The 15,900-nt window shown below is 59.6% G+C and overlaps 1 protein-coding gene across 1 annotated transcript; it reads left to right on the forward strand.

Moving 5' to 3' along the window:
• Positions 1 to 444: 444 nt before the first annotated feature.
• SLC7A10 (solute carrier family 7 member 10) lies at positions 445 to 15,822 on the forward strand. Its single transcript, XM_036275314.1, has 11 exons — positions 445 to 741; positions 9,274 to 9,478; positions 11,997 to 12,148; positions 12,350 to 12,475; positions 12,545 to 12,698; positions 13,436 to 13,559; positions 13,642 to 13,745; positions 14,083 to 14,179; positions 14,367 to 14,516; positions 15,071 to 15,248; positions 15,489 to 15,822. Exons 1-11 carry the CDS (start codon positions 459 to 461, stop codon positions 15,617 to 15,619), a joined length of 1,704 nt encoding a protein of 567 aa, XP_036131207.1. The 5' UTR covers positions 445 to 458; the 3' UTR covers positions 15,620 to 15,822.
• Positions 15,823 to 15,900: the final 78 nt, after the last annotated feature.

A 15,900-nucleotide genomic window follows, 5' to 3' on the forward strand; every position in this document is an offset into this window, starting at 1 on the left:
GGGCTGGCAGCTCCGTGAGCCACCTGCTCCTGAGAATCTCTGGGCCTCGGCTTCCACCCAACCCCCACTCCCTCCCCCACACTCTCGCGGGTCGTGCCAGAATTTAAGGAGTATGGAAGCGCTGGCACACAGTGGGTCCCAATACATAGGCAGTCGTTGGTTTGCCAGCTTCCAGTCTCCCTGAGGGCAGGGACGGTCTTGCCTTTAAGTTCTGCTCCCCCACCCCACCCCTCGAGTGGATGTAGCTCGAGCAGCAGAAGGGCCCTTCCTTCTCTCAACTAGGAAGTTCTCAGATCTGCCCCAAGTCCTCTCCTTCCCTCCCAGGCCGGGACTGAGGAGGGGGACCGCGGGGGCAGTTTCCTTTAAGGAAGGTGGGGGAGGGGGCTGCCCGCGGCCCTCCTTCCGCCCCTCCCTGGCCCCAGCCACGGGGGCCCACGGCCCGGGCCCCGCGCCAGCGCATGCGCCCGCCTGTGAGCGCTGTCCGGGCTGTGAGGGTGGTGCGCTCACCGACAGACGGACTGACCGACGGACTGGCTGCCGGTCGGATAGACGGGACAGCGCAGGGAGTCTGGAAGTGGCTGGACAGCGAAATGGCCGGCCACGCACAGCAGCCAAGCGGGCGCAGGAACCCCAGCCCTGCGCCCTCGCCTTCCCCCGGCCCAGGCCCAGGCCCAGGCGCCTCGGAGCCGGTGACGCTCAAGAAGGAGATCGGGCTGGTGAGCGCCTGCACCATCATCATCGGTGAGCCGGGTCCCTGGCGGGTGGGTGCCTGGGGCGGAAGGCTTGAGGCGCACAGCCGCTTGGAACAGGGAGCCCCCCTCTCCTTGAGACGGGTGGGACCATAGGCGAGAGGATGGCCAGAGCACCTGCAGTGTCGCCGCTCACACAGCGGCCGAGCGACCTCCCCCAGCGCCTCGAATTTCTGTGCCTGAGGGAGGTGTGGTGGAATCCGCATCCTGCCTTTACTGCTGTGGGGCTTTGGCAAGGCGATCGCCCGAGGTTTCTCATTTATGGAGAGAAGATTATGGTCCTGCCTGAAGTTCAGGAGCCTCGCAAGGGTGGGGGCTGGGCAGGCTAGTCTGGATAAGGCCTCAAGTTCTGGGCTGTGGCTCAAGCTAAGTCCCTACTATGTTCAGGGTCCAAGTGCCATGCTGTGTGAGTGATTTAGTCTTCAAAAGCAGGAGGGACTCTGGGTAGACTGGACAGACAGAAGGAGCCAGCCCAGTGGGGAAATAGGTTCAGAGTATATTTATTGCAGTTTGATGACAGGGCCCTGGGGGAGGGGGCAGAGCAGCCAGTGACTGGAGGAAGCTCCGTTGGGGTGGGGCAGACCAAGCCTGCAGAAAAGCCAGCTTTGCCCTGCGCTGGGATCCCAGCAGGCACTCCCAACCTCTGGCTCTCTGGCCCCAGCTTCCTCACCTGAGAATGGGTCCATGTCTCCTGCCCCCATGTGGGGACTTCTAGGTAGACAGAGGGCTCAGGGGACAGTGAGAACAGTGGTAGGATTTTCCTCTTTCTGTCCCAGCTCACGAACACTGACTTCTCAGGAACTGGCTAACCCAGACCTGTGCCTGTGTCCACACCAGGTACCTCAGAGACCCTCCTGTGTCCCAGGAGTCATGGCTGGAGGAATGAATGACAGGGGTGGTGGCTGCTCTCACTCTATCACCTGTCCAACCAGTGAGAGCTGCTGGCACATCCACTGCCCACCAGTCCCCAGACGCCTGGGTATGGAGAAAGTTGGCGGCTCAGGAGGGCAGACCAGGATCTTCGCCTCTTCCTCTGCCCCCACGTTGGGGGCTCCTGGACCTGGCTGGGGCTTGGCTCTTGGCTAGCCCCTGCACGCACACTGAGGGTTGCCCCAGAACACAGCTCCTGTGTGTGCTTCCCCATGGCCCCTGGAATGGCATCTTCGAGGAGCAGGCCGTGACCTGGCCCTGAGACCTTCTTGGCCTAGGGTGCCCCTACTTGACTGTCTGCTGGTAGGAAGGACTGGTTCCAGGGACTTGGCCAGGATCCTGGTTGTAGCTTTGTCCCAGTCCACACTCTCCCCGGGAGCTTTGCCCCAGGAAGGGGAAGCTCACACATCATGGATGGGCCAAGAGGCCTGTCTGGAGCCCACTACTTCCTGGGCCACCTCAGCAAATCCATATCCTTGTGCTGTAATTCTACCCTGCCTCTTCAGGGATGACTTTCCCAAGGGTGGCAGACTCAGAAACAGAACAGATGACCTGACCCCAGCCCAGGACACTCAATGGTGGTCCAGCAACCCTGCTTGGGAAGCTTTGAGAGGTAACAGCAAACAAGAGGCTGGAGTGGGCAGGAGTCAGAACAGTGGAGCATCAACTTGAACCAGAAGGTGACAGGAGATGAGGGAGGAGGCAGGCATGGACTGAGTCGGGGTCTGCACTCTCCACCTGATGCCCTGGAGAACCTGGTCAAAATTTAAAATGTCTGTAAAGTATCATATTTTACAGACCTTATATCATACTCCAGAATCTGTCTTGTTTGTTACCAGCTACTGAACCTATCTCCAAAACTTCCAGCTAGACTTCCCAGAAGATCCTATTATCCTCTTCCCTTGTACCTCCTGCCCCGACCCAGGCCGAGGAGTGGGGTTTTCAGGAATGGAATGAAATGAAAGGGCTTTGGGCTGGAATAAGACCCTACCCAGCATGTTTTGGACAGCACCTGCTGGCCTCTGAGAACACAGCTGGATGGGAACAGGCCAGCCTGGAGGGAAAAGAGCCAGCTGGGGCGGGGCTGTGCGAGCCAACAGGGCATCCCATATCTATTTAGAACACCACCACCTCTTATTACATTATGAAAACGTGTTCTCCTCTCATCTCATTTGATTCTCATGCCTGCCTTGCAAGATGGGAATTTGTATACCCATTTTACAGATGTGGAAACAGGCTGGAAGTTGCATGACTGCTGCTGGTGGTAGACTCGGGATTTGGGAGCAGATTTGGGTTCATTTTCCAATCTACTGCACGTCTTCATACTGCCCTGGTTCTGAGTAAAATTGGAGCCAGATTCATAGTCTTTAATGGGGAAAGGTTAGGACTGAGCTGAGATCTCATCCAACCGGGATTTTTGAGCTCTCCACTCCACTGTGAATGAGTAGACAAACAGATGGACAGAAATCTCCCCAAACTCCTGCACTCCCACCCAGGGCTATATTCTCAGGGCATCTTGTCCTGCCTCAGGGACTTCAACCAGCTCCCTCTCAATCCACACCCAAGGAAGGGATGTGCCCAGGTCCAGCAGAGTGGGAGTCACCCCTGGGTCTGCTGACCAGCTGACTCAAATACCCAGCCCATGTAGGTCTTTGTGGATCAGGTTCAAGTATGTTCATGGACTTGGGATCTGCTTCATGAATCTCATCTCCTTAGGAGCTAATCCCTGCCCATCTGGCCGTGCCCAGGCCCCTCTTTCTGGGTCTTTGGGACTGGAGGTGGTTGGGCTGTTCAGAGGATGGCTCCCTCCAGAGCCCCGGCCCCTCCTCACCAAGACCCCGAGGGGGCATAAAGCACACAGGAGCTGGTCTGTGCCTCACCACAGCCCCCATTTATAGAAGAGGAAACTGAGGGCCTGAGGCTGCAATCAGTTAGATGCCCTGTGTGCTCCGGGAGGCTGTTGGGGGCCAAGGCAGCCCTGCCAGCCCTGGACACACTCATTCATCTGTTTAACAATTAGGTGCTGAGCAGGGTTGGGCACTGTTCTAGGTGCTGGAGACACAATGGGAGCAACACGGACAATAACCTTGTCCTGCTGGAGCTGACATTCCAGCATGGAATCAAAGGGCAAAGATAAACGAGCTGACTGTTCAGCCCACAGGGTAATAAGTGCGCTAAGGTGAGAAAATTAAGGCAGGAGGGGGCGTGATAGATAGCAGACAAGTCAGGAGTGAGTTGGGGTCCTTTTTTTTTTTTTTTTTGCCTTCTTCTCTTCTTCTCTTGGTGAGATGGGAGTCCCAGGAGGGCTTTGGGTAGAAAAGGGATGGTGTGAGATGGGAGGGGTGGGGAGGAGCAGGGCGGGAGGGTAGGTTTGGGTGGGAGGGGAAGGGAGGTGATGCAAGGGATGGGACGGGATGGGGTGGGATGGGATGGGATGGGGTGGGGTGGGATGGGATGGGATGGGGCTCACTATGGCTGTGGGCAGCTGGGGCAGCAGCAGAAAGCCTGCTCAGGAGGGCACTTGAGTCACGTGAGTAAGAGATGACAGTGGTCATGGTCAGAGCAGGGGCAGCCATGGGAGTGCTAGGAGCAGATTCGGTGCCGGGAGGGCTCGGGAGCTGGAGCCAAAGGGTTTGTGCGATGAAGGATGTGTGAGGACGCGGGATGTGGGGAAGGAGAGGAGGCAGGTGTGGCACCAGGGGTGGGTCGGAGCAGGCGGGAGCGCGGTTGCCGGTTACTGACCCAGGAAGACTGCGAGAGGAGCAGGTTCGGGACAGAGGGCTGACGCAGGAATCCGTTCTGAACGTGTGAAATGAGAGATGCCTATTTGTTGAGCAATCAATTGGATATACTGTTTAGTTCAGCAGGGAGGTCCGTGCTAGGGATACAAATTTGGGAGTTGCCAGCAAAAGCTGGGGTACTGGCTGAGGTCTCCAAGGGAGTGAGTGTTGAAAGAAAAGGGAAGAGGCCCTGAGACTAGGCCTGGGTACCTGCTGTCTAGGGTTTGGGAGAAATGAGAAGGGGCCAGAGGAGTTCAAGAAGGATGTGGGAAGAGGGCCAGGAGGTGCCCTGTGGGAGGAAAGGGGCAGCCTGCAGCCGCTGACCACGAGACAAGTGCAGCGAAGCCTGGGGCTGGGCTGCTGGTGCAGCCTGGAGCTCGTCGGGGACCTGGCGAGGCTCAGTCTAGATCAGGGCACAGGAAGGCTCTCTGGACGAGGCCAGGCTGAGCTGAGCAAGCCAGGCGGAGGGAAATCCACACTCCTGCTCATCCTGCTCTCAAAAGGAAAGTGGGTTAGACCGGACATGCATGCTGGCCAATTGGCATTCCAGGCGTGTCCTGGTAACGTCCCCACTCACCTCCCTAGAGTTCTGCCAAGACCTCAGCAGGAGCTTTTGTCCCCCTAGAGGGGTGCCTGACACATGCTCACTGTAAGGACGTTCATGTGCTTAGAGACACAGGATGATGGCAGGGCCCCCAAATCAAGGCCCTGGCTTCTGACCCCAGGATGTTGAGCTGTCATGGGGGTCAGGTCTTCAAAGGCCAGATAGGGTGGCCTGAGGCATCTTTGAGGTGGATGGCACCTCCTGGAGCCTCCGATGCACCAGGCCAGGTGGGCGCCTGCCTGCCTCACAGCCTCATCCCCCCATCTGATGGATGAGAAGGCTCAGAGAGATGAAGTATCTTGTCCACAGTCCCCATCATGAGAGGTCTGGGATTTGAACCCAGATCTGGGAGTTCTCAACTAGTTAAGTGCCATTGCCTATGGCCCAGGGGCCTTAGGACCTACCAATGGGAATTTGGAGCTCCTTGGAGCTTTTGTATCTTCCAGAGAATTTGGAGGCCAGAGGCCTCATAGGTCATGCCCTGAAGGGAGGTGCTGGGACTCACTGCCCAGAGCAAAAGAAGGCCCAGCCATGGCCAGCCCCTGCTCAGGCCCAGCGGGGCAATGCGACCTTGCTCGCAGAAAGTGTCAGGGACAGGTAAGGTGGTATAAGGTGGGACAAGTAAAGAAACCACTCCTGGATGTCCTCTAGACACTATGGCCACGGAGCAGGGTCCTGGTTATAGAGGCCAAGGTGGGGAGTCAGGGAGGGCTTCCTGGGGGTGGTGTTGCCTCTGGGAGGCCACTGAGCTGGGGAGAGACCTGCAGTGGGGGGAGAGGGCCCTGAACAGACTGTTTCCTTGAGCCCCATGCAGAGGTACAAGACGCATGCACCCTGCCCAGCAGTGCCTCCGCCAACGTCAGGGTTGGCCCAGACCTCTGCCCGCTAGCCCAGTAGCCCTACCTGGCAGAAGGGGAAACTGAGACCCAGAAAGGCAGCACTGGCCTGAGGCCACAGAGCCAGCTCCTGAAAGTGTTTCTAGGGCGGAAGGGTGGCGCTGGCAGCCTGACAGGACCTCCCTGCCCCCTCCCCAGGTCAGACTGTGCCTTCCTCACACACACACCGAGGGCAGCTGGCTCTCTCCACCGCCACCGTTCACCCCCGTGACCTTCATGGTCGGCTGCTGCCTCCCAGAAATAGGTCAGTGTGCGCCGCAGCCGGCAGGGGAACAACGGCCCTTTCTTCATCCCTCCTAGGAGCCGGGTGAGCCCATCAGGCCGAACATCTTAATGTGATAAAAACCACCCAGCACGGGCTGAGGGAAGAAGGGCGGGAGGAGAGTGGAGGGGCCTCCTCGCATCCTTGCCCACCTGCGCAGGCACTGCAGCCCCACTGAGCACCTGCACGGACCACAGCAGCTGTGCCATTGGGTGGATGGGAACGTGGAGGCCTTGGAACCACATTTCTCCAGCCCAGCATCAGTCAGACTCCTGAGCAGACACTCGGCAGTGTGTCCCGGCCCATCCCTCGTTCCCTGGTTCCTGTCCCTCCTCCTCTTCCCCAGAGCAGCATCCCTCAATGGCTGCGCTTGCCCACTGCTCTTCCCTGAACCAGGCAGAGCTGATTCTGCTGGGCCTGCGCCCCCCACCACCAGAGGGCTGGGCAGCACCCCTCACAGCTCCATGGCCCCTTCCCCACACCTCCTGTAACCATGCAAGCCCTGGAGGCCCACCCCATCCCCATCGCCCTCCCTCCCTCTGCTTGCTCTCTGCCGCTCACCCCAGCCCACAACCCCTGATGCTTCGTGCAGAGCCCTTCCCAGCCCTTGTGGTGCAGCGTCCAGAGCAGCCCTCCACAGGGCTTTCTGCCACCTGCCAGCACACACCTGCGGCTGTCCAGGCCCAGAAAGATAGGCCCCCAAGGGCCTGAGATGTTAGCTGGCACACGTGTTCCTTTGAGGCACATGGAGAGGAGTCCTTCACTGTAGCCTGAGGCCATGTGTCCGGAACAGTAGTGACCCCTCACCCCCAGCCCAGCTACTGGGCACAGGCCAGCAATAGGTCCCTTTCAGACCCCAGCCTCGAGGACAAGGTACCAGGTGTGGCTTCCTGGAGGGCTATGCCCATAAGGCCCTGCCAGGCTGAGTTGTGTAGAGTGGCGGGGTCCCCACCGGGCAGGTGGCTCGGGGCTCTGCATTCCCCAGCCCACATGCACCTAGCTCTTTCCGAGGCCACCCAGCCCCCGCTGGCTTCCAACCTCATTGGCTTTTGGCAAATCCCACTCCACCAGGTCCTGAGAACAGAGACTCTGCTGCCGGGCAGAGCGAACTCAAAGGCCCTTTAGAAACCCCCCAGCCCACCCAGGACCTGGGCGCCCGTGGGAGGTGGGGGAGGTGGCTCCTCTCCCCCTGGAAGCAGGCCAGGGGCGCAGCTCACCTCTGGGGGCCGGAGAATAGGAAATCTTCCGTCCTTATCTGGATGTATTTAGGGCTCCTGGGATGTGACTAGAAAACCAAGTGGGGTGTCGTGGCCGTCCAGACTGGAAATCTGTGTCGGCCGGGGGTGGGGTGGACGGTAGCACCGTGGACAAGGAATGCATGCAGATTGGCAGCCACAGCTGTGTCCTCTTCCAGACCCGCCTGTGGGCCTGGCAGGTGGAGCGGGCAGGCTCTGCCCCGAGGGATGTGCACTCCCCCGCGGGGCCCTGGCAGGTGGGGGTGATCTTGTTGAGAAGCTGAGCCCCAGATCCCAGCAAGGTTGCTCTTTTATTCATATGGCCCCTGGATTCGGGATTATGTCCTCTGGGGCGGGCCCTAGCGCAAATCGCCGGTGACGTGACCTGATTCATTAGCACAGACGGTGAGACCCACTGCCCCCTCTGTGCCCTAACTGGCAAGGGGCTCAGGGCTAAGTTGGCTCCGGAGTCTTGCTTATGCTGGGAACCTGCCCCGCAGTGATGGACGCAGCTTGCATGCACACCGGAAGCTTGGAAGCCAGCCACCCTCTCTGCCCACCTCTCAGTGCCCCTGCCGGAGGGCCGAGTGGACAGTGCTGCCCCCACTTCACAGATGGGGATAGCAGTCCTTTGCAGCAGGGCACGGGTGCCATTTGGGGCATCAAGCCATTCATTCACCCGTTAGTTTACCAGCAGACGTGCCGAGGAGGGAGGTGAGTGAAAGCCGGTGAGGCTGCAGCCAGTACACACAGTTTGCAAACGAAGACGCAGTGCACCTGGGTACAGCTGAAGGCGTCCCTCTGGTGTCTCGCTGGGTCCTCACAATCACCCCGTTGTACAGACAGGACTCCAGGTGACCTGAGCTGGGAGAGGTCCCCAGGTGTCCGGAGCCTCAGCCAGGGTTTCCCATTAGGGTCCTAGGATGAGAGCAGTGACCTGTGTCCAACCAGTGGGCTGTCCCAAGGCGAGAGGCAGTCCGTGTCCAGACCCCAGGCCGGGCCGGGAGTCCCGCTTCATCGCCCTGTCCATTCCTTGCATGATGGCTGCTGGCCAACCCCCAAGCCCTGAAAACGGACCCCACCGGCCCTTGCCCAAGACCTGAACCATTTCAATGCCAGGAAATAAGGTCTCTTCAGGGCCTGTGTCTGCAGCCAGGGTCCTGGGTCAGGGAAGAGCCCAGAAAGCAGGCAGAGGAAAAGGGGAGAGGGAAGATAAAGAAATCTGGGGAACCAGGGGGCTTTGAAGTGGGAGGAGGAGCCCAAACCAGCATAGTCAGGAGGGCTTCATAGAGGAAGTGCCGCTTCCTGAGTCACTCCATGATTTTGGACTTCAACCAATAGGAAAATGGCAGGAAAGCATCGTGGTCAAGGTCTTGCTTTAGGAGGCCAGCTTGGGCCAGCAGGTTGGAAGTGGAACAGGTACCTGGAGGCTCAAAGACCTGGAGGCCTCAGCCGGCGACAAGGGGCTGACCCAGGCCCTGCAGGAGTGCACAGGAGTGGCCGCCACTCTGCCACCACTCACGTGGCTGAGCCTTCTTGCTTGTGCTCACCCCATCTCGTGGGAGTAAGGGGAGGGGCAGGACCCATCTGTGGTAGGGGAGCCTGGCTGAATGGACAAGGTGCCTCTCCCATGCCAGGGACTCGGAAGGGGAGATGATGAGCCCAGAGTGGGGTTGCAGGGTTTGAGGGGCCCAGTGACATCCACATGCCTCCAGGTCCGCCCCCCTCCTCCTCCAAGGAGCAGCCCGGGTTCTCTTCCTCACTGCAGCATCCAGAGCCCCACAGAGAAGGCTGATGCCCCTCCATCTCCCCTACAGGGAACATCATAGGCTCCGGCATCTTCATCTCCCCCAAGGGGGTCCTGGAGCACTCTGGCTCTGTGGGTCTGGCCCTCTTCGTCTGGGTCCTGGGCGGGGGCGTCACGGCCCTGGGCTCCCTCTGCTATGCGGAGCTGGGAGTCGCCATCCCTAAGTCTGGCGGGGACTATGCCTATGTCACGGAGATCTTCGGGGGCCTGGCTGGGTAAGTGTGGGGCCCCAGCGGCTTGGTAGTGGGTGGGGAGCCTCTCCAGAATGAATGGCAAGTCGGGCCTGGACCTGGGTCTCCTGCTCTGTTTCTCACATCACAGGAAGGTCACGGGGGTGGATGGAGGGAAGGGGTTTGGGCTGTTGGGCCACCTTCCAGGGCCAGGGTGGGCGAGACCAATTCCCACCCAGTTCCCACCCCACTCAAGCTATCCAGCTGGCCCCTTATTTTTCTTTTTTAAAGAGAGAGAGGAAGGGTGAGAGAGAGAGAAACATGGACGTGAGAGAGAAACATCGATTGGCTGCCCCCTGCACACCCCCTACTGGGGATCAAGCCTGCAACCCCGGGCATGTGCCCTGACCAGGCATTGAACCCGGACCTCTCAGTCCATGGGACACCACTCAGTACACTGAGCCACACTGGCTGGGCCTTGTTTCCTTGTAAATAAAGCTGTCTCTGAGCCTTACTCCCCACCCAATGCTTCTGGATGGGAGGCCCTTACTATCTGAAACTAGCATCAGGCAAGGATGGCCTTGAGTTTAGCAAGCCCACAGGAAGGCATGATACTCCAGTCAGTACCCTGCAAGGGCTCCGCTTTAAATAGCTCCCAATGTTCCTTTATTTACCAGCGAACATTAGCTGAACACCTGCTGTGGGCTGTGGCCTGGGGATGCTGTGATAAAAAGATGTGTCCCTGCCCTCACATTGTTGTGCAGAAGGAAAACCACCCCTCAAACGTGCTTACAGCCTATAGGGTCCCAGCTTTGAGGGTGTGTGCAAGAGGCAGTGGCCCAGCAGCCAAGAGAACAGGGTGCCAACCACCTAGGGAAGGCTCCCAGGGAAAACCACATTTGCACCAAAGCTTGGGAGAAGAGTGGCATTTTCTCAGCCTAACAATTGGAATATGTACAGAGGGTGGTGACCTGGGCCACCTTGTCAGTTCCACAGTAGGCAGTAGGGCTTGGAGGGGAGGGGCTGGGGCAGCTCAGGGGTGGAGGGGGCTCACAGCTATTGCAGTTGTCCAGCTGAGCCATGCTGAGGGCCTCAGTAAAGGCACAAGGAGATTCCAGAATAGTTTAGGAGCCTGGTTCGGGAGGACGTGGTAGCCAGCGTGGCCTGAGGGGGAGGTGGGTGCAGCCAGGGTGACACTTGCTTTCCCACTGGAGAGGCTCCATAGGTGGCCATTCCTGGGACCGGGAGGGGGGGTGGGTGGGGCTTGTTACCTTGGTGAGGTCTGTGGCACATCTGGAGAAATGCTCAGTCAGGTCTTGGTGGGGGTGGGGTCTGGAACTCAGAGGAGAAGTCTAGGCTGAAGTACACAAAGTTTGGATCAGAGGACGTTAATGGGGCAGCTGCTGATGTGGCCCTGGCAGGGCATGCACACCCCTGGGTGTCCTCCTCTGGGGATAGGGTCCTCAAAGCGGCCTGGGACCTGAGAAAGCAGAATTGTGCTGTGCAGCTGGAAAGAATAGTAGAGAAGGGAGGAGGGAGGAGGGGGCCCAACACCCTACCTCCTGACTGGACACCCAGCATCGAGGGTTTGCAGAGGGGAGCACCCAGCATGGGGGAGGGTCAAGGAGTCGGGCTGCCCCAGAAGCCAAGCGTTTGGGGAAGGGTGCAAAGCAAGGGGTAGGAAGCAGGGCTAAGAACAAGGGTGAGGACCAAAAGGAAGCCACCAAACTTGGTGCCCCAGAGGTCGATGATGCCTCCGATGAGGCAGTCCTCACCCTGAGAGCTGGTCTAGGGGCTAGGACCACCCACAAGCAGGCCCCCCCCCGGGTGCAGGCAGAGCGCCCAGGAACAGGTAGGGCCTCACAGTTGGAGCAGAGCCCTCACTCCCAAACACTGTATCCTGCAGAGGCAAAATTGGGGAAGAAGGGACATAAATGACTCCCCATCCCGCCAGGGCTCTGCAAGGGCTGGTCCTTCCGGGCATCAGAGCTGAGTCAGCCATGCGCAGCCACAGGACTCTGCTGAGAGCTGCAGCTGGAGCCTGAGACTGCTGATCCCAGGACAGCCCCCTCCCCCACCCCACCTGAGCGGGAAACAGCATGTGGCCAGGGGCTGTGTGGCCATCAGAAAGATGGTTGGCTCCCCAGTCGGTTCTTGACACCTGCCCAAGGGCAGCCAGTAGCTTTTTATTTTATTTTTATTTGTATCCTCACCCAACAACATTTTTGCATTCATCTTCAGATAGAGTGGGAGGGAGAGAGGGTTGCCACAAACACACAACCCCAACTGGGCCCGGGGACAAACTGCAACTGAGGTACGTGCCCTTAGCGGGAATTGAACCCGGGACTCTCTGGTCCACGGGCCGACGCTCTAACCGCTGAGCCAAACCGGCCAGGAACCAGCTGCTTGTTAATTGTGCTGAATGCATCTCTATTGAAAGCTGCCTCCCCGGACGAAGCCAGCCTGGAGTGCTTCCACCGATCCTGGGGTTCCGGGACCCAGAATGCAGCCCCGCGGGAAGGCAATGGGGTGACTGTGCCACTTGGGCCCTCACTCATTTCAGCTTCCTGCTGCTCTGGAGCGCAGTCCTCATCATGTACCCCACCAGCCTGGCCGTCATCTCCATGACCTTCTCCAACTACGTGCTGCAGCCCGTGTTCCCCAACTGCATCCCCCCTGCTGCGGCCTCCCGTGTGCTCTCCATGGCCTGCCTGAGTGAGTGCCCACCAGGGGCCAGGCTGGGCCTCTGCTGCCTGCCCTGTGTGGGAGGACAGGGGTCCCCTCCAGCGGCCAGCCCGGAGAGGTGGGGCTCAGGGCGCAGCTTGCACTGTGGCTGCTGCAGGGTATGCCATCCTCCTGCGGGCAGCTTGGGCTGCATGCGGCTGTGCCCACCCACCCTCTCCACTTTCTCCCCAGTGCTTCTGACCTGGGTGAACAGCTCCAGTGTGCGCTGGGCCACCCGCATCCAGGACGTCTTCACCGGCGGGAAGCTGCTGGCCCTGTCGCTCATCATTGGCATGGGCTTTGTCCAGATCTTCCGAGGTAGGGCCAGGGTGGGGCTGTGCCCAAGGCTGGGGAGATGACACTGACCCTTGACCTCTGGATCCCCAGGACACTTCGAAGAGCTGAGGCCCAGCAATGCCTTTGACTTCTGGATGACGCCCTCCGTGGGTCACCTGGCCCTGGCCTTCCTGCAGGGCTCCTTTGCCTTCAGCGGCTGGAACTTCCTCAACTATGTCACCGAGGAGCTAGTTGACCCTCGAAAGTGAGTGGTACACCCCGCTGAGCCCTGGGAAGGGGTGGGGCCGGGAGAGGGGAGAAGCAGCCTCCCTGCACAGATCAGCTGTCACCTGTGACTCGGTCTGGTCATCTGCCTGACCACGCCACTGCCCCAGGAACGGCTCTGGAAAGATAGCCAGGAAGCTTGTGTTCCAGCCTGGTCCTGCATGGCTATGGGCAAGTCCCAAGCCCTTGCTGGGCCTCAGGAACACTGAATAGCATTGTTCCGCTGTAAATGGATCCAGCTATTTGCATTTGGCAAAAATGATACATGTGTGCACAACACGGTCCCTGCAGATGAAGCCAGTGGCTCCATCTGATGCTCAGCCAGGGACCCCATAGTGAGCAGCTCCAGCTGGGCTGGCAGGGAATCCAGGGGCACCCTGGCCTATGGACTGAGCTCTCAGGGCACATCTGGGATTGCAAGGCTGATTTGGGCTGTGTGTACGCTGTTTTCTCTTTATGTGCGGACATTAGACCCACCCCTTAGGGTATGATGCAGCCCCTCCCTCGTCTGCCCTTTCTCCCACTGGCCTGTGCCCAGGCTGGGGTCAGGGAGTTGGGGGGGCGTGTGAGACAGACAGTAGTGTGGTCCCCTGCCCTGCCCTCAAGGCCCCCAGGGAGACAAGGCTGCTCCTGTTGCGGGGTCCCCACCTCCTCCCCATGCCCAGGCCACCCCCAGCACCCAGAGGGCCAACACTGATGCCCCTCACCACTGCCCAGGAACCTACCTCGAGCCATCTTCATCTCCATCCCACTGGTCACCTTCGTGTACACCTTCACCAACATCGCCTACTTCACCGCCATGTCCCCCCAGGAGCTGCTGGCCTCGAACGCAGTGGCCGTGGTGAGTGGGGCCCCGCTCGGTCCCCAGCCCTGCCTGGCCCCCACCCAGCCTCACGCGCTGCCTCTCTCCTGTGCTCACCCAGACCTTCGGGGAGAAGCTGCTGGGCTATTTTTCTTGGGTCATGCCCGTCTCCGTGGCACTTTCCACTTTCGGAGGGATCAATGGCTACCTGTTCACCTCCTCCAGGTGACTGGACTGGGGAGAGGGTGGCCCAGGTGAGGCAAGGTAGGTGCCCTGCAAGCAGTGCTGGGGGCCAAAGGAAGAGAATCCTGCTGGTGGGGGCGGGCCTTGAAGCTGGGACAATGAACACCCCAGGACCAGATATCTGATCCCAACTCGGAGGAACAAAAAGCAAGAGGGAAGCAGGCTAGAGGGAAGAAAGAACTGCCCAGCGGGGCTGTTGGGACCTGGAGCAGGGATCAGAGGTGACAGCTCAAGAGAGACATCAGGGCTAGAGCTGAGGTCCAGGATCTAGTCAGTGGCCCAAGGCCAGGCTCACAGTCCCCCCATCTCTGTTCCCCAGGCTCTGTTTCTCTGGAGCCCGAGAAGGGCACCTGCCCCGCCTGCTGGCCATGATCCACGTCAGACGCTGTACCCCTATCCCTGCCCTTCTCGTCTGCGTAAGTTGGGGGGCCCAGGCTGGTAGGGCAGGGAGCCCAAGCCACCAGCAACGTGGGTAACGGCAGGAATGAGCCCTGACCCCCGGGGGCAGCCCACGGAGGGAGGGGGGAGGGCCAGGGCTCACCGACCTCCCAGGGCTGACGAGAGGCAGGTGGGAGGCCAGCCCTCAGCTCAGTCCTCTCCCAGTACGGGGCCACGGCGGTTATCATGCTTGTGGGAGACACGTACACGCTCATCAACTATGTGTCCTTCATCAACTACCTCTGCTATGGCGTCACCATCCTGGGCCTGCTCGTGCTGCGCTGGAGGCGGCCGGCGCTCCACAGGCCCATCAAGGTGAGAGCTTCACCCACGGGCATCCGTGGCCGGTGATGACCGCAAGGGGATTCCAGCTTCTACCACATGCTAGGCCCTGCTCGGTCCTCGTAACAACCCCACGAGGTGGGCGCTTTGAACACTCCCAGACTGCAGGCAGGAAACTAAGGCTAAGACACTCCCTCGTGGTTGCGCAAGGTGCCACGAGCCCACACCAAAACAGAAGACCCAGACTGAGCTAAAAGAAAAGTCCTGTTTGCACATAAACGCTTGAGCTGGAGAATTGTTCAGTGCCCGAAATGGGACCAAAAGAGGACTGACCTTCGGCCAGCGCAAGCCGCAAGCTCACATACAGTCGCTGTGTGGAGCTCAGACCTGCTGACCGTCTGACAGATCCGCAACCATCTGGCCACGGGCCACCCAGGGTGGGCTTCCAGCACGCCCAGCTGCTGCCAGAAGGGGGCCGGGCCCTTGGGCGGCAGCTCCCAGGAAAGGGTGGAAAGCGAGGGGCCCCCAGGGTGGTGAGGCGGGAGAGGGGGTTCCTGCACCATCGGTGCGTGGCTCACTCTCCGCAGGTGAACCTCCTTGTCCCCGCCGCATACTTGGTCTTCTGGGCATTCCTGCTGGTCTTCAGCTTCATCTCAGAGCCCATGGTGTGTGGGGTCGGCGTCATCATCATCCTCACCGGAGTGCCCATCTTCTTCCTGGGAGTGTTCTGGAGAAGCAAACCAAAGTGTGTGCACAGACTCACAGGTGAGCGGGGCAGCCTCCCCCAGGTGCTGGGGCTGGAGATGGGACCCTCTTGGGGGCTTGCTTTGAGCAGGGTCTCACAGCAGCTGCGCCACAACGCGAGGCCTCACCACCACCAAGTGTCTCCCCACGACGTGGCTCAAGTGTCCAGGACCCACCACAGAGGGAGCAGCTCCCCGAGGACCCCTGTCCCACGGGGTCAGACCCCAAGGTCCACCTGTCTGTCTGTCTGTCTGTCCTCAGAGTCAATGACACGCTGGGGGCAGGAGCTGTGCTTCGTGGTCTACCCGCAGGGCACTCCCGAGGAGGAGGAAAACGGCCCCTGCCAGCCCTCCCCACTGCCCTCCTCGGACAAGCCCTTGAAGACACAATGAGACGCTTGTGGAGCCTGAAGCAGCTATTTCTGTTTACATGTTGTTGATTGAGGAGGTGTTTTGCAAAAATAAGTTGTTTTTCTGGGAAAAGAAAAAGAGATCCCACTCTTAGAGGCCTGTGAGATCAGGAAGCCCTAAGAGGTGGACTGGGTTCCCTGCCAACACTGCCCAGCAGGCTTTTCCTGAAAAGAACTATGAATAAAACAGGCTGTGGTGCACCGGTCTCAGGTGAGTCCCCGGTGGGCACAACTGGGGCACGTGTGGAGCTGGTGGGGAAGGTG

This window comes from Molossus molossus, unplaced genomic scaffold, assembly GCF_014108415.1.
Source record: "Molossus molossus isolate mMolMol1 unplaced genomic scaffold, mMolMol1.p scaffold_m16_p_21, whole genome shotgun sequence".
Lineage (NCBI taxonomy): Eukaryota > Metazoa > Chordata > Mammalia > Chiroptera > Molossidae > Molossus > Molossus molossus.